At 40.7% G+C, this 18,527-nt stretch overlaps 1 protein-coding gene across 2 annotated transcripts in view; it reads right to left on the bottom strand.

The window, feature by feature from the left end:
- The window catches only part of sptbn1 (spectrin, beta, non-erythrocytic 1), a 153,481-nt gene that overhangs the window by 96,001 nt on the left and 38,953 nt on the right, over positions 1–18,527 (bottom strand). The window contains exon 1 of one of the 2 annotated variants that reach the window (XM_057849269.1): positions 8,180–9,694. The exons of the other annotated variant lie outside the window; for it this stretch is intronic. Coding sequence (XP_057705252.1) covers positions 8,180–8,384 — 205 coding nt within the window. The 5' untranslated portion in view covers positions 8,385–9,694. Of the gene's footprint in view, positions 1–8,179; positions 9,695–18,527 lie in introns of those variants that run through there. 2 annotated transcript variants of the gene reach the window in all.

The following is an 18,527-nucleotide window of genomic DNA, read 5'->3' as shown; positions in this document are numbered from 1 at the left end:
AGAATCGAGATATCGTTTCAAAAAGTTGTCAATGTTAAAAAAATAAATAAAAAAATAAAGTACTAACCAATTGTTTGTTGACTAAATATTTTCGTTACTGTCATCGTTTGCAAAAACAACACTGGTATGTGCTTTTTAGGGCTGCAGCTATCGATTATTGTCGTAGTCGATTAATCGATTAGCTAGTTAGTTCGAATAATCGAGTGATCAGATAAGGAACATGAAAAATTAAAATACCTGAGCTGAGCCTCAAACGGTATAAAAAAATAAATAAATGAGGATCTATGTAAAACAAAAGAACAATTGGCTAACTTACATAGCAAAAGTTTGCTAGCTTAAACGCTATAAAGAGCTAAGGTTTTTTTACAATGCTCTTCACAAATGGTTCAGACACATATTCCCACAAAAAAACGGCTAAATATATCAATAAACTAAATTACGAATGCATAAAAAAAAAAACAATAGCTCAAACAAAAACTTTGCTTATGTTGGTTTTAACAAGGAGCAGTTGGATTCAGCCATTTGAAATGAGAGAGTCCAGGGTGCAGAGTATCCACCCAAATCAATAAAACTAAATGCAAACCCTTTCAAACTAAACCATTACAATGCCACTTTAATTAAACGAATACTTGAAGCAGCAAAATTTAATTCGAATCTTTTTTTCTAATCGAATACTCGAGTTAATCGATTAATCGTTGCAGCACTAGTGCTTTTTAAAAAGAAAAGTACAGCGGGGCAAGTAAGTATTTAGTCAACCACTAATTGTGCAGGTTCTCCCACTTGAAAATGTTAGAGAGGCCTGTAATTGTCAATATGGGTAAACATCAACCATGAGAGACAGAATGTGGGGAAAAAAAACAAAAATTCACATTGTTTGATTTTTGAAGAATTTATTTGCAAATCACGGTGGAAAATAAGTATTTGGTCAATACCAAAAGTTCATCTCAATATTTTGTTATGTACCCTTTGTTGGCAATAACGGAGGCCAAATGTTTTCTGTAACTCTTCACAAGCTTTTCACACACTGTTGCTGGTATTTTGGTCCATTCCTCCATGCAGATCTCCTCTAGAGCACTGATGTTTTGAGGGTGTCGTTGGGCAACACGGACTTTCAACTTCCTCCACAGATTTTTAATGGGGCTGAGATCTGGAGACTGGCTAGGCCTCTCTAGGACCTTGAAATGCTTCTTACGAAGCCACTCCTTTATTACCCTGGCTGTGTGTTTGGGATCATTGTCATGCTGAAAGACCCAGCCACATCTCATCTTCAATGCCCTTGCTGATGGAAGGAGATTTTCACTCAAAATCTCTCCATGCATGGCCCCATTCATTCTTTCCTTTACACAGATCAGTCGTCCTGATCCCTTTGCAGAAAAACAGCCCCAAAGCATGATGTTTCCACCCCCATGCTTCACAGTGGGTATGGTGTTCTTCGGATGCAATTTAGTATTCTTTCTCCTCCAAACACGAGAACCTGTGTTTCAACCAAAAAGTTGTATTTTGGTTTCATCTGACCATAACACATTCTCCCAGTCCTCTTCTGGATCATCCAAATGCTCTCTAGCGAACCGCAGTCGGACCTGGACGTGTACTGGCTTCAGCAGGGGGACACGTTTAGCAGTGCAGGATTTGAGTCCCTGGCGGCGCATTGTGTTATTGATAGTAGCCTTTGTTACTGCGGTCCCAGCTCTTTGTAGGTCCTTCACTAGGTCCCCCCGTGTGGTTGTGGGATTTTTGCTCACCGTTCTTGTTATGATTTTGACGCCACGGGGTAAGAGCTTGCATGGAGCCCCAGATCGAGGGAGATTATCAGTGGTCTTGTATGTCTTCCATTTTCTAAGAATTGCTCCCACAATTGATTTCTTTACACCAAGCGAAGAGTGAAGAGTTACAGAAACGTTTGTGGGTACATAACAAAGTATTGAGATGAACTTTTGGTATTTACCAAATATCTATTTTCCACCATGATTTGCAAATAAATTCTTTAAAAATCAAACAATGTGATTTTCAGTTTTTTTTCCACATTCTGTCTCTCATGGTTGAGGTTTACCCATGTTGACAATTACAGGCCTCTCTAATCTTTTCAAGAAGGAGAACTTTTGCACAAATAAATACTTATTTGCCCCACTGTACATTGCTCTCAAATATCGGCTTATGAAATCGGCTTTGGATATCGGCAATTGGCTGAATTTTTTTTAAGATATCCGTATTGCCATCGGCATTGGAAAATCAATCCCATATCGGCCGACCTCTAGTTTTGACAACCCAAGGGCCACCATCTCCATTTGCTTCAGCAAAACCACAAAGTATGAAGACCTCCACCGAGGCTAAGGAATGAGGCAACCGACTTCCTGGTTGACGGAGGATGACTAACAGACGGGAGGTGCCGTGACCAGAGTGACTCAAACGAACATTCCTGTGTCTCTCCAGCCTCCAAGTGACACTAGGCGAGGAAGACGATGATGAGGAGGACAGCGCTTTCACTCTCACTCTGTCTCTTATGATGGCAAAAGGCCAGCGGCGGCGGCGCTCGTGAAAGATGGATGAGGAAGATAAGACCACGCGGGAGGATGAGTGACTCCCTCTAGCCTCCGTTAATAACTTGAGGACCTCATTGGTTGGAGTGGAGGGCATGTTTTGACCGTCTTTGTGCGTGAACACCAGCACAAGTGCAGAACTTCATTTACAAGACAAATTGGAATATTTCCTGCATTCAAATTGAAACCATTTGTTGCCAAAAGTCTATTTGGTTGTAATGTTTGTTGACAACCACAAAACTAACAGCTTTCTTTCATGTCACACTACACAAACTCTGCATTTACGTACATATACGTACATTGTCCAGTTGAGTGGAAAGCACTACGCGTATAAAGACTGAAGCAAAAGTTTGCTCATCGAAATCTGAAGGAAGTTCTTTCCAAACCATCCACCAGAATGGAAAATGGACAAAAAATATGATGGTGATATGAGCCGTTCACAACCGAAACAAAAAGCCGGAGAATTCCGGACCTAGGGATGAGGCGGCTAGCAGATCTAAACAGTAAAATGACACGAACTGAGTTGAAGTTGTGCGAGCAGACAAACAGGACCTTTGACAAACCTTCTTTCCGCCGGCGTCAAATATTTAGTTAGTAAGAAAAAGCAAACGTCTAAGAAGAAGAAAGAAGAAAGCATCGCCGTCGACCTGAAACCGGGTTCAAGTTACTTCTGCTCAGCTGTATTTTTATTTTTTGGGTGACCGTGAACATCCATTAACCTTCGGCTCGGTAAAGACCTGCCACAAAAAGCTAGCAGTCAGGGTCTAGAACAACTGTCCTGTAAGACACCAAAAGCAATTATTATTGCCCAACAAACTGTACATTCTTCTACTAATTTTAATGCTCAAAGTTTCAAAATCATGACTGCTTAATCCCTTTCCTTTTTATTTGGTTTGTTTTTTTTATAATATTTTGTTTATTAGTAGAAAGCAGCGAGCAGGAAGGTGTTATGGAGAGACGGCCCTAGGACTACCCGTGACCCAGAACGGTCCCCCAGACCATCCGCACCCCCCAGCCCTTGGGGAAGGGATGAGGGGGCACCCCGCCTAAGCCCGTCCACCCATATCCCCAGCCACCGCCGCAACCCCCCGAACCAACGTGGCACACAGCGTGACTCCCAAGGCCCACTAGGCCTGGGGTAGGAAAGGATCCCCACCTGGAGGTGGTGACACCCTGCCCCCACACTAGGGCTCCAGTAGAAAAGAGAAAGGAAGGTGAAAGCAGGAGAACGGAACCAGAGCCCCGACCCCATCACCCTAACAAAGCTCAGCCCAGAAAAAGAGGAGGCCCCGCGCCATGAGCCCCACCATGTACACAAATGTAGGACCCACCTACCGCCCTATTACTGTGTCTGCCAGATCCTAAACTGGCAGCCACTACCCAACACCGTGATGGATGAATTCCTTTCCAAAATAAATCAATCACTGCCATGGTACCGTAATTGTCGGACTATAGACCCTACTCACGTGACGTCACAGCCACGCCCCCGCGCCATGTTGTCCGTATACTCGTCATGTTAATGCATTAGCGCTTCGTAAATTCCTCCTATTATGGCGTGCTTTTCTGCTCGGTAACATTAATAATCAAAATGGTGAAGTCGTGTGTGGCGGTCGGTTGCAAAAACAGAGAAGATAGACGGAGAGACTTGAAGTTTTATCGTATTCCGAGAGACCCGAAGAGGAGACCGAGATTGACTGCTGCAATTCGACGAGAAAACTGGGCTCCAAACGACTACCACAGACTATGTAGTAGTCATTTTATATCTGCTAAGATGCATTTAATATATATTTAGAGGGTTTTGGGCTGACAACCACAATTAAGATCATTGCTAGGCTAATCGCCGACAACATACGCTCAGACGTTGTGAATGAACTACCTGAAAATATATAATTATAAGGGGATCATCAGACAGTTGTCATACAATTAATTTACAATTTCACTATTGCGGCGAAAAGCCAAAAAATAAATTCAACTAGGGACAATCTGGAGTAGTGCTATCGCACTTCATATCTATTACATATTATATATGTATGTAGTGAGAGTGCTATCGCTAAACCATATAAACATTAAAAGCCCTAGCTCCATTGACAAATGACATGAAATATATTAGACTTGACAGTGGATGTTAGCAAGAACAAAAGATTTTGAATTGAAAATTTCGTAACTCAACTTCCGAGCACAAGATTCCTGCCGAATTTTCGTGTACGAGGACCTGTTTCACCCAACCAGCAACGTAGCATTTATAAGCCTCCAAGCTCTTAAAGTTTTTCAAACTTTCGTGAGAATAGGCTGATTTTGTGTGGACAAGATAGTTGTAAATATCAGGATAGCAGATGTCAGGCAAAGACGGCGAAGCCAGCGGGTCGAAAAACATCGATTTAGGCATCAAATACGGATCTGGCGAATGGATAAACTGAAACTTTTCCACGTAACGCCTTTTATGCAACGCATCCAATGAGTTTACAGCGTCAGATAACACCGGGGCTTCCATGAATTGCTCTATAACTTGCTCGACTAATTGAAAACAATGAGAATAGGTCTAAAAAATAGGTACAATATGGCGGCCGGAAACAGCGACACGCCCATTTTGTGACGTAGGTGAGTAGGGTCTATAAGCCGCAACTCTTTTTCTTCATTTGGAATCCTGCGGTTTATAGTCGAGTAAGGCTTATTTGTTGATTTATTTGGGTTAATAGAAAACACTTTATTCGACAGCGGCGTCATACGACTGTCATAAGACCGTATATGATTCATAATTATGACATGACACTTTCATGGGCATTACAGAATGCTTATGACAGATGTCATTAAGTGTCATCTCGCAAATTGTGTTGCTAACTCCATTTATGTCCAGCTCGGATCTTTTACATCCATTCAAAAGTTAATTCTTTGCAGGATAGTGAGTGGGTCGTGCAGCGCATCCGTTAATTACTTAATGTGATTAATTTAAAAAAATTAATTACCTCCGTTAACGCAATAAATTTGATAGCCCTACTTTAAGCCAAAACTACTCTGGATGAGTGTGAGACATTTTGTCTGTAACGTTAAATACAATTAGAAAACGATTTAAATAAAAAAAATATATATATTATAAAACGGCATGTCCGATATTTTTTTGCCGATTCCGATACTTTGAAAATGACGTGATCGGACCCGATCGATCGGGATGCCATCCAAATCTATACGTAATTCAGGGATTTAAGCATTTATTCACAAGAATTTTCGACGCAAAAAGCTATTTGTTGTAATAAGGGGGCCGCTACAGTGACATAAAGACGAGCAGCACATTCGACATATTAACGTAAAATAAATGCTAACTGCCGTTTTTTTGGGGGGGTTTTTTGTGCTTTTAACCAAAAATCGAGAATGTTTTGTGTCCATATCTATAAAGAACACAGAGATTTAAGCATTTATTAACAAGAATTTTCAACAGAAAAAGCTCTTTGTGATATGGTGGCTGCTAATTTGCTTACTGACTAGCATCATAGTTTGCAATATTTACGTAAAAAAAAAAAAAAAAAAAGCTAACTGCACCGTTTTTTGCTTTTAACCGGGAATCGAGACTGTTTTATGTCCATATCTATAAAGAATTCAGGGATTTAAGCATTGATTCACAAGAAATTTTAACTGACATAGCTATTTGTCTGTGTTTCCACTCGGTCAGCTTTAACAGAAATAGGCCCCCTATGAATCGGCCCCGAGCCCAGTGTCCCATCAATACATTATGAAGTCTATGGACATGCAATTGTAAGTTTTAATAAGTTTATCCTGAAAACATAACCAACACTATTGATTGCATGGGTCATGGCCAATTTTCAAGCGTTAATATGTTGTTTTTTGTTGGCATGCTAGTAGGCACCATTGACTCGCGCTAGCTTAGCCACTCCAGAGCCCTGAAACTAACAAACAGTGTTGGGAGTGACGCCGTTATAAATAACGCCGTTACGTAACGGCGTTATTTTTTCAGTAACGGGGTAATCTAACTAATTACTTTTTCCGCCGTTAAAACGCCGTTACCGTTACTGACGGTCAAAAGCGGTGCGTTACTTACTCTGAATAAATTGAAGAAACTACCAGCCGTGTCGAGTCGACTCTCTGCTCTGTTGATTTGTCATCCAAGACTTGGGGTGCGTTCAGGTTCGAGAATAGCGCACATACTTCTGACTCCAAGCTGTTTGTCCCTGCTCATTCAATTAGACAATGCTTTCCAAAGTTTGGTAACGTTTCTGCGTTTGCTACACCTGATGCTAGCCTCGTTCCCATCTCCCACTGTCAGCCAGTAATAATTCTGCTTCCATCTTGAGGACGGCAGACGCTTTGAAGGTGACGTGAATTGTCGGGAAACTAGCCTACCTGAATGCAGCCCCTCGAGAGATGCGATGGAAGTGATTGTGATTGGCTGAGGGATAGAGTCATGTGTCGTGGTAAGCCAATCAGAGCCGGTGATTTCACAAGCAAACCGGAACAGCGCGTGCGGCAAACACACACGCAAAACAGATGCACAGGGTCGGGATGGCAGAGCAGTCAGAAGAAAAATTGTCCTTTAAGAGGTGGAGATATAGACACTATTTCAAGAAATAACCTGCATGTAATGTGTAATTTATGTCCCGGGGCAAAGCTTTTGTCGACATCTGCGGTAAGCAATTCAAATCTGCTGAAGCACCAAACAAGTTAACTACCTGTCTGTTCTTCTCTATTCCACTGACTCGAATACTGCTCAGAAAATGTCAAATTCTTTAACATACAATAAGTTCTTTTTAAAGTAACGGAAATAGTTACTTTCCCTGGTAACTAGTTACTTTTACTATAGAGTAATTCAGTTCCTAACTCAGTTACTTTATGGAAGAAGTAGTGAGTAATGTAACTAATTACTTTTTTAAAGTAACGTGCCCAACACTGCTAACAAATAACTCACAAACTGCACAAAATTTGTTGAAATCAACTCCATCCAACTAATTAAACGCCTGCTATCTTGAACATTAAGCCTCATATCAAAAATTCTGAACTTCCCCTTTAATTGATTGTCCAATTATTTGCATCTTGGAATTTTTTTCTGCTAAAAAAAACATCACGGTTCCACTTCATAATCATGACATTGACTCATCGAGATCAAACAACTGTGACTGACAGTTTCATTTCAGAAAGTGGAAGAGGAAAGACGAGCCGTGCGTTTCAGCGGCCTCCTTCAAATTACCCATGAGCCTCGGTGACTGACTCATCATTCAAGTCATTTTTATTTCGGATTCCACTCATGACTCAAATGTCAACCTTTCACTGCATTTCCAACTAACGGCAACATTTTCTCTGCTTGATTTTGATGGCGAATAATCACGTTTCAGTACTACTGATGGGGCAAGACATCCAATCCATTTGAAGTGGGAGGGTTGGCAGCAAATGAACGAATGTTCATTCGCTGCCATCCCTTCCAGTTTGAATGGATTGGATGTCTACTAGTGATAAACTCATTCAACGATGGATGAACAACCACAACACACTCAAGTTGTAACTTCTTATTGAAAAATGTAGGAAAACGTCTAAAAGGAAACTTGAGAAACTTCTCCGCCTCGTCCTCCATCTTTGTTTTCCTTCGTCCTCCCCTTGGAAATTGGCAAAGAAAGCAAACACATCTGGGTCCGTCCTACCTTGCAGCTGTTTGAAGCGTCCCTCCAGCTGGTTGTAGTTGAAGGCTGCCTGGGCCGAGAAGCCGCCGCCCCCGCCGGGCCCCGGGCTTGACCCCCGCGCCGGACCGGGGACCCCCGAAGGAGAAGAAGGGGAAAGCGGGCCAGCATAATCCAAGGTAGGGGAAAGGGAAGCGGAGAGGGTGCCGGTAGCGCTCTGAAACTCCATATCGCTTCAGGACTTCTAGTCCTGAAATCGTCACTGATAATAATTTTTGAAAACCTTCTGCACGCCAAGATTAATCCATCCGTTTCAGGAGCTTCGGTCCAGGAGGACAAATCCAGGCGTGAGCATCCATGTGCGCGCCAGTCAACCAAAGCGTTGCGAGTATGCGGCGGAAACACAATGGAGATGGGCGGATGAGAGGATGGAGGGAGAGAAAGAAGAAGAAGGGAGGAAAAGACAGAAGGAAGGAAGGACGGCGTTTGTCCTCCAGCGAGACGCTCGCTCGCTCGCACACTGAAAAGCTCCCGACTGAAAACACCTCCGCGGGGCAGCGCGGGGGAAGGTGGGGGTGAAGGGGGGAGGGGTCGGTAAAGAGAGGGAGCGGCCGCTAAAAGCCCTCGGCCAATGGCGGCGCGCCTTCCGGGCGTAAGAGGCGGGGTCCGGACCGGGGCAAACACACAAAGAAAGGAAAGCTTCACGAACATGCAAATACTACTAAAGGTGTTTTTAGTTGTACTTTTTTGATCATCCGCTCTACTTTTAATAGGTAAATATAACTTGTTACCGTTCAAATGTTTTTTTAAATAATAAATGGATAATGCGGTTTTAATGGAGTTCAATTTGCATTATAAAATATATTTCACTAAAATGTATTAATAGATTAAACGTATTTGAACTTGAACTACCGTATTTTTCGGACTATAAATCGCAGTTTTTTTTTTCATAGTTTGGCTGGTGGTGCGACTTATACTCAGGAGCGACTTATGTGTGAAATTATGAACACATTTTTATTATTTATTATTTATTTATTATTTATTAGGTAGGTTGGGTAGGATGAAAGAGGAAGCATGGAAGACGAAACCCAAGAATGTTGATGAACTCTGGGAGGCATGCAAGACTGCTTTCTTTGATGTTCCTGATGACTTCAACAAATTGTATGATTCCTTGCCGTAGCCCATGGAAGTCATACAAAATATTAAATTTGGATCTCACAGCTCCACTACTTAATTCACTTATGTTATTCAACATATTTTTGTATTTGAAGTACATTTTTTGTTCAATTTTCATACTAATTTCTGTAGGCGACAAAACTTTTGTCTTGCCAAAATTTGACCTTTATGTCTTCATTAAATGATAAATCTTTTCTCAGTGAAACAAATATATTTTTGTACATTCAACATCATTTGGGAGGCACTTAGCTTTCATATGAGCCATTTCTGAAACCAATTGAATGATTAAAAGTAAGGTTATTAGCAATTCTTTCTACAAAATTGATAAGCGACAAGACTTTTGTCAGGGACTGTATATACAATATATGGCGGAAAACACAGACAAGATTGAAAAAGCAGTTTCTGTTGTTGCACCCCTCTTTAAAATAAACAGCTGTATTTTAAGCCAAAAACAACTGTTGTGTTTCATAGAACACTATGTCTATATGCTGCCATAGCAGATTCATGGCGCATTAAGCCCCAAAACTATTTTTAATTTGTCAGTTTTACCCTGGAAACCCCCGTTTACAGAGGTCGCGCAAACGCTTTCGTTTCAACCTAGCCATAAAAAGAAGGTAAGTAATCGTATAGTATTCGAAATGTCTCATTTTTAGCTTAGAATAATTAATGTCTAATATTTAGTTTAAAAAAAAAAAGTCTTTAAAAACTGATTCACTCGCATATTTTAAGCTTTTAAACAAATTACATCACAATGAAAAAATTAGTGTCTGTAAAAAAGTCACGGATATGTACCTCATAACTATCGCCTAATTGTATTTTTTTCAATACTGTTGCATTTCCCAAATATTTTAGATGATAAATAATCGACCAAACAAAGAAAAATTGAAGGAAAAAAAAAAACGTTTAACAGTGTAAATATATGAAAATATATATCGACCACTCCTCGATGTCTGCGATTTCTGCATCGTGACCCTTGTTATATTACCATGTTTCACCCATAAAATCCCCCCAAAATCCGGCTGTGGCCCTTCACAGTTGTGTCTTGACACTAGGTGATACATGCTACATGAAGTTTTTGGATCAAAAAAAGGTAAGTTTTTCATTACAATCATGGCGTCTTTAATTCTGCTCTTGGGTGCTCTCATCTCCAGTTACAGCCTTTAAAATTTTTTTTTTTTTTTAAATGCCCTCCTGTTCAAAATTTTTCTTCCCCAAGAAAATTGAGAATTTAAACTTTCCAATGATGTATCACAAAGGCATATAAGCCAATTATGAAATTTGGCCAAATTGGGGGTCTCAGAGCAAAACTTCAAGTCACCTGAGTGTTTTTCGCCATATACATTTTTTCATCTATAAATTTTACAAATGGCGGAAAACACTCAGGTGACTTGAAGTTCCGCTCTGAGACCTCCAATTTGGCCAAATTTCAAAATTGTCCGATATGCATGTGTGATACATCATTGGAAAGCTTAAAATCTCAATTTTCTGGGGAAAGAAAAAATTTGAACTGAAGGGCATTTAAAAAAAAAAAAAAAAAAAAAGTTTTTAAACAGCAAAACGCGATATGGAAGTGAGAGCACACGAGAGCAGAATTACAGACGCCATGACTTTAACGAGACATTATCGCGTATATTACCTTGTTTCGATCCAAAAACTCCATGTTGCATGTTTCACTGAGTGTCAAAACACAGCTGTGAATGGCCACAGCTGGATTTTTTGGGGATTTTATGGGTGAAACATGGTAATATAACAAGGGTCGCGATGCAGAAATCGCAGACATTAAGGAGTGGTTGAGATTTTCTATTTACCCATTTAAACATTTTTTTCAGTTTTTCTTTGTTTGGATCGATTATTTACCATCTAAAATATCGGGGAAAATGCGACAGTAACAAAAAAATACAATTTAGCGATAGTTATGAGGTAGATATCCGTGACTTTTTTACAGACGCCATTTTTTTCATTGTGACGTAATTTGTTTAAAAGTTTAAAATATGCAAGTGAATAATTTTTTTAAGTCATTTTTTTTTCTTTAAACAAAGTATTAGACCTCAATTAATGATTCTAAGCTAAAAATGACGGACATTTTGAATAATAAATAGGATTACTTGTTTTCATGGCTGGGTTGAAACAAAAACGGTTGCGCGACGTCTGTAAACGGGGTTTTCAGGGTAAAACGGGCAAATTAAAAATAGTTTGGGGGCTTAATGCGCCATGAATCTGCTATGGCAGCATATAGACATACTGTTCTATCAAACACAACAGTTGTCTTGGCTTAAAATACAGCAGTTTCTTTTAAAGAGGAGTGCAAGAGCAGAAACTGCTTTTGCAGTCTTGTCTGTGTTTTCCGCCAAATAACAGATGCGTTTGATGAAATGGTAATTATTTCAATGTTTTGTCAACAGTTGAAAAGAATTTAAAATATACTTTTAAATGAAAAATTAATCGAAAGCTTTTTGTTGCTCTTGTTACCTCATTGGCCACCATGGACGGTGCTAGATATCCAACCCTCCCAGTCAAAATGGATTGGACGTCTAGCGCCGTCAATGGCATTCAGTCTTCAAATGTTTTAGCCCTTATTTTATCTATAAACTCCTTTAGTGCTGTTATTTAAAAAAAACAGTTTGGCTGAATGCGTGAATCATTTTCGTGCAGGGTCATGACTTCCCTTAAGGAAGAAATGGATGACCGAAATCAACTAAACAACCGGCTCAGGTTCCATGATAAGAACGTCAATGATAAGTAGATAGATAAATGATAAGAAGATGACAGTTAAAATTGGGTGTTGGCGTCTCGAAAGTGAACAATGGGCGTGTGAAAAAAGTTGCCGCCACTTTTTCGGACAGCGGAAACATGACGCGTGGACGTTTCCTCGCGAGTCCAAACATCCTGAAGCTGTTCAAGCGCTAAGATTAGCGCCTTTAACTCATTGGTTGGTCTTTTTCCTGTCTGAGGTACTTCCTGTTTGTCCGCGCAAAGATTCGCTCTGACGAAACCAAGAGGCGACGAGTCGATGATTGATAGACGAGCCGAGGAAAATTTCACCCATTTGAACTTTGAACTTTTTTGTAGAAGAATGTTCAATGGCAACGCTAACAGAGTGGTTGAAGTTCACGCTTTGACAGTGAGAGACGACCGATCTTTTTGGACCGGAAAGAGCTGGCGGTGTAATTTTCAACTCGATAGTTGATGAAAATGATTAATAACTCTTTCTGCGCCACTGATGATGATAGATGTCAAATTACAGTGGGCCAATAAGTATTTAGTCACCCAACAATTGCGCCAGTTCTCCAACTTGAAAAGATTAGAGAGGCCTGTAATTGTCAACATGGGTAAACCTCAACCATGAGAGACAGAATGTGGAAAAAAAAAAGAGAAAATCACTGTTTGATTTTTAAAGAATTTATTTCAAAATTAGAGTGGAAAAGAAATATTTGGTCACCTACAAAAAAAAAAAAAATTCTGGCTGTCAAAGAGGTCTAACTTCTTCTAACGAGGTCTAACGAGGCTCCACTCGTTACCTGTATTAATGGCACCTGTTTTAACTTGTCATCGGTATAAAAGACACCTGTCCACAACCTCAGTCAGTCACACTCCAAACTCCACTATGGCCAAGACCAAAGAGCTGTCGAAGGACACCAGAGACAAAATTGTAGACCTGCACCATGTTGGGAAGACTGAATCTGCAATAGGTAAAACGCTTGGTGTAAAGAAATCAACTGTGGGAGCAATTATTAGAAAATGGAAGACATACAAGACCACTGATAATCTCCCTCGATCTGGGGCTCCATGCAAGATCTCACTCCGTGGTGTAAAAATGATAACAAGAACAGTGAGCAACAATCCCAGAACCACACGGGGGGACCGAGTGAATGACCTACAGAGAGCTGGGACCACAATAACAAAGGCTCTTATCAGTAAAACAATGCGCCGCCAGGGACTCAAATCCTGCACTGCCAGACGTGTCCCCCTGCTGAAGAAAGTACACGTCCAGGTCCGTCTGCGGTTCGCTAGAGAGCATTTGGATGATCCAGAAGAGGACTGGGAGAATGTGTTATAGTCAGATGAAACCAAAATAGCACTTTTTGGCAGAAACACAGGTTCTCGTATTTGCAGGTGAAAGAATACTGAATTGCAGCCAAAGAACACCATACCCACTGTGAAGCATGGAGGTGGAAACATCATGCTTTGGGGCTGTTTTTCTGCAAAGGGACCAGGACGACTGATCTGTGTAAAGGAAAGTTCCGATTCTTTGATTATTCACGATTCGGCCGTGGAAGATTCGAGAACCATTCACAAACCTTCAAATTCGGATTATTGAATTATACCAGGTAAAGCGGAAGTAAAACACAGCCAGCGCGGTCTTTGGGACGCAATGAGGAACGGACCGAGAGTAAATATCATGTTCAAATAATGCCGCAAGATTAAAAAAAAATGCAATTATACCTGACTGCGGCCTACAGCCGCTACAAACAACACCCGGTTGCTAGTTGCTGCAAACAAACGGCTACAGTAGATATCTTATATATGTAGAACTAGATGCAAAATGACAGACGACGGCGGTGTTAGAACATGTATTATTGAACAGATATGCCAAATGACGGACTTGCCAGGGTTAGTAAACAGCCGCCATCTTAAAGCAGTAGACTTCTCTAGAAGGCTCTGTTGTAGCGAATCTAATTAACTTTTTATCTAAAATATTCCTAAATCGGCAAAATCTTGTCTTGAATCTATCTTTAAATGATGAAACAGTTTTAAAACTTTGACATGTCAAAAGTAGAGAGAAGGGAAATTATGGAATAACGGGAGCAACTTTAACAACAGTAACGGTTGATTCACAACAATAAATTAATTGAATGTACTGTAGTTTAAAGCTGCTGATACAGAATGGGGACTGGAGTATTTTATTTACTGTTATATGTTAAATTGATACTGCAATAGTAGTTTGGTTTAGCCTGACAGGATTTTTGAACAATTTTGGAACTAATGTACAAAAAAAAAAAAAAAAAAGAAAAAGATAAAAAGGGGGGGGGGGGGGGGGGGTGCATCAATAATCGTTTTATAATCGAAACGGAGCTTCTGAATCGTAATCGTAATTGAATCGTTAGGTGCCCAAAGATTCCCAGCTCTATTTGCAAGTGAATTTGGCACCAGGGACATCATTTTCGGAGAGAATTGGTAGCTTTAGCATTGTAAACATCTCCTTCGTACACGATTTCCATTCATTTCCTATTGGGGACAAACGGTCGCGCGTCCTCCCTTAGCAACAGTAGCTAACGTCATGAATAGTAATGAGCGGAAGTGAAGTGTTGCTTGCGGTACGCCATTGTATCTGTCTGCGACTTGCAAGACGGGCTCATCAAGTAATGGTGGCGTGTTTGGCCATACTTTACAACAACATGCTAACAATCACACTTCTACAACACCTCACAACAAAGCATCAACGGATAGGATTAGCTATAGACCACGTTCCAGTGAAAAAGGTTCATTCTGCGCATAAGTGGCCCCACCTAGTTCCTGACGCACCCCCCGGTTCCGGCACACGACTGGCTGGCTAACTTGCAACCTACAGGCCAGGCAACAAAGGCACCAAAACTAAAAGTTGGGCTTCGAAAATGGATAGATATTGGCTACATAACTGGCAAGTTTCAAGATGATTGGTTCACAAATAATAGAGTAGTAGGACTTCAAAGTTAGATTTCACAAGAACAACAAGTACTTAAAGTGCATGTGACACGAAAAAGCATGTTTATTTCATAATTCACGCGGTATTTTATGCTCCTGAATGATATGGACCGCTTGGATGTGTGTGGAAGCGATCGCTATATTTACTTAGTTTTTTTAATCCCGCGCCATGAAATTGAGTGACTTCTAGCTTCGGTCTTGCATTGAGGTGGAGGGCGCTGTGACGTGTACGGTACGATTTTGCGGATTAATACGTTTATTTTTCGCATCATGCCAGCCAAACGGCTGCAGAAAAATCTTGCTGTATGAGGGAGAGGTGTGTGCGCCTTTTTGGAGTTTCAAAAGGTTCCCATTCACCGTGGATATTGGCCAAAACAACCCCCACTACTGTGGGACCGTTGGACTTACGAGAAAGTGAGTAAACATCTTGTTTTGTATTATGTCAAATACGAATACAGCGATTACAAAGTAAACACTACGAACTTTCTTTAAATAAAGGACTACTTAGGTTTGATCATTGATAGGCATGTAAAAAGCTCTCATCATACACATTAGCTGCACGTTAGCTTCACAACAACTGCAGCCGCCCTCCTCCGGTGAACGAGCTGTAAATTGCTCTCCGCCGGGCGGTTTGCCGATCCACAAAGACAATCAACAACCCAGTCGTCATGTGAGTTATGTGTGATTTTCCGCTTCGAAGATTTTGAATATCACTCGGTTCGGGTTAGCATGTCGGCTAGCTGTCACGCCTCTTGGTTTGTTTACATTCTCCGAAGCCAGGGAAGGGAAATGACATATGTCCGATTTAGGTGTCATAAAATATCGTTCGGGAGGTGCGACAGTAAAGGTGAAGTCGACAGTTTTGACTATTATGGAGTAATTTTGCCATGTCGTCCTGAATAAGTGCATTTTTATTATTTCATATTCCATTTAGCACAAGACTGTTATTTGTCAAGACCATGCCATTTATTTAGCAATTGGGGAAAATACTTGGATAAAAAGAATGTCCTGTAAAAAGATTAAAGTAAAGAAATACAGAAACAATGACATTTTGCAGGTCTCTTCGTCGCGTTTTCCTCGTTCTGAATAATTCCCCCTCAATGGGCTGAATAATAAAATAGATGAGCCCAGTCTCCCGCTGACGTCATCCACCTGTTGGGGACGCTAGAGCCCTATAACGGTAGGCGTGGCTAACCGGCAGATTAAAAGACTCATTTCTCGTCATCTGCGCTTTGCTAAATTGTTGTATAAAGTCGAATTGTCTCAAAATTGATTCTAATTCACATAATAATACTATTTAAGACTTTTTTTCTCCTGTCGTATGCTCTTTAAGTAGCACCTTGACAGGCCCTCAGCCTTTAAAAAGCTTGTTGGAGCTATCAAGTCAAATCAAAAAGAGGACAAAAATATGAAACTTAGTTTAAGTGTTGAAGGCTGCCCAAATAGCAGAAAGCGCAACAAGACAATTTATGGCGTCTGCGCGCGAGACACAAAGCCACTGGTCAGCGAAAACCTTTGCAGCTGTGACCCGCTTTCCAGGCCAACAGCAGACACAGTTCAAATTTTACACCTATATGTCAAGACCCCGCCCACTACTTCCTCAAGCCCCTCCCCCACTCCACATAGACATTCCATGCAAACAACGCAAGCTAACTCGCAGCAGCCACTTCCTGTCAAGCTGGTGCTCTTCATTAAAAAGTTGGCGTGACAACTTCCTGTCAACACACACGCGCGCACACACAGAGGAAGTGGAAAAGGCGCTCTCCAGCTGTCAATGTGGAATTCATCCGAGTGTTTCTATGGCAACCGCTGGTTTTGTGTTTCCTGGTCGAGCGTGGGTGGGTGGGTGGAACACACAAACGCACACTTTTTAGCATCACCATGACGACACAAATCTATGAATAGTTTTTCTTTTTTTCTTTTTGTTTCCATTTTTAAAAAAAAGAATTGTAGAATGTTCAAATATTTTTTTTATTTTAAAGGGTATTATTATCCTAAGGGGTGTGAGATATCAATAGAACCGTTATGTGGCAAGATGACAAATATTAATAAAGTTAACAAAAAAATAAATCACATTCGTGGGCAATTATCGAAAACAGATCGAAAATTACGAACATTTCCGAAAGTATTCCGGAAACAGCCGAATGGGGCGGCGACGTCACAACAAGGAAACATAAGGTCGAGGCAGGTGCCATTGCTGTTTATCGACGAGAGAGTTGCGTTCGTGTTTCATCAAAAAATCGCTAAAATGGTTCAAATCTGTCATGCTATGTGGTGTACAAATAGCCATTTGTCGCAATGTAGTACCCATGAGTTCCCGATCGCGAGAAAAAGAGCTGGACTACGCAGACAGAGTAAAGTTCATCCATGCTAAGAGGGCTAATTTTGCAGACCCAACCTCCGGCACGGTTTTGTGTGGTACGCATTTTACACCTGAAAGCTATTCGAACTATGGACAAATGAAATCTGCTTTTGCTAAGAAATTGCTGCTGAAAGCAGATGCGGTGCCCACCATACACGCGCAGCCACCTAAATGTCCCGAGATATCAAGAAAAAGGACAATGACTGGCTCTGATGAGACCACCCCACCACCCCAGGCAAACCAAAGGAGGGAAATGGCCAGAGTGAGTACTCTTTTATAATAAAACATATCACGCATTGGATATAGGACTGGACACATGTATAAATTATCGCTCGTAAAATATATAGAACAAATCCTCTAATCCCATTCATATACAGTACAGTATGTGTCTGTTGGCAGAGCGAAAACCAATGATAGCACAAGAAATGATAACTATTCTTTACATTACTTTATTTTGCGGTCAGAGTGTATCAGCTTCACAAAAAGAAATGCAAAACAAACCATTCGGTGTCTCCCGCACGATCTGTTGCCGGTGTTTCATCAGTGTGATTGCTCCCCTCAATGATCCTTTCATTAGGCTGCATTGGCTTTCGTTTGGGCTCAAATTGATAACCCAAAACACCAAAAAAAAAGGTTCCTAACTCTCCTCGTCACCATTAGAAAAACGTTCGTTACGTCGGATTCGTCGCTGCAACTAGACACAAAATTGTCCGCCATCATCGCCGCCATTCAGTACTAAGCATTGAGCCGGTTGCTTCCTTGTTGTGGCGTCACGCACACAATATGTTAGATTTCCGGGATCTCGGGCGCCGGTCATTTTAGCTTGACAAACGAGCCAAATTTCTGTCATTTTCTTGGTGTTGCGATGTGTGTAATTACACGAAGTGGCATGATATGAATCCAAAAGGCATGCGTTTATGGATCAATGATGGAATATTAGCATTTCCCCAGCTGTTGTCATAACCTTTAAAAATTGTTTTTATTTTTTTTGAATCAATACAATTTTTAAAATTCAATAAAAGACAATATTTACTATATACTGCTTTTTTTTAATTATTAAAAAATGTATCATAAAAAAAATAACAAAAGCATGAAATATTCACCATTAACTGTAATTTGATAACTCATGTGGGAGAACCGTCCATACGTTCA

Source organism: Corythoichthys intestinalis, chromosome 10 (assembly GCF_030265065.1).
Source record: "Corythoichthys intestinalis isolate RoL2023-P3 chromosome 10, ASM3026506v1, whole genome shotgun sequence".
Lineage (NCBI taxonomy): Eukaryota > Metazoa > Chordata > Actinopteri > Syngnathiformes > Syngnathidae > Corythoichthys > Corythoichthys intestinalis.
This window is presented reverse-complemented; position numbering and strand designations above follow the sequence as displayed.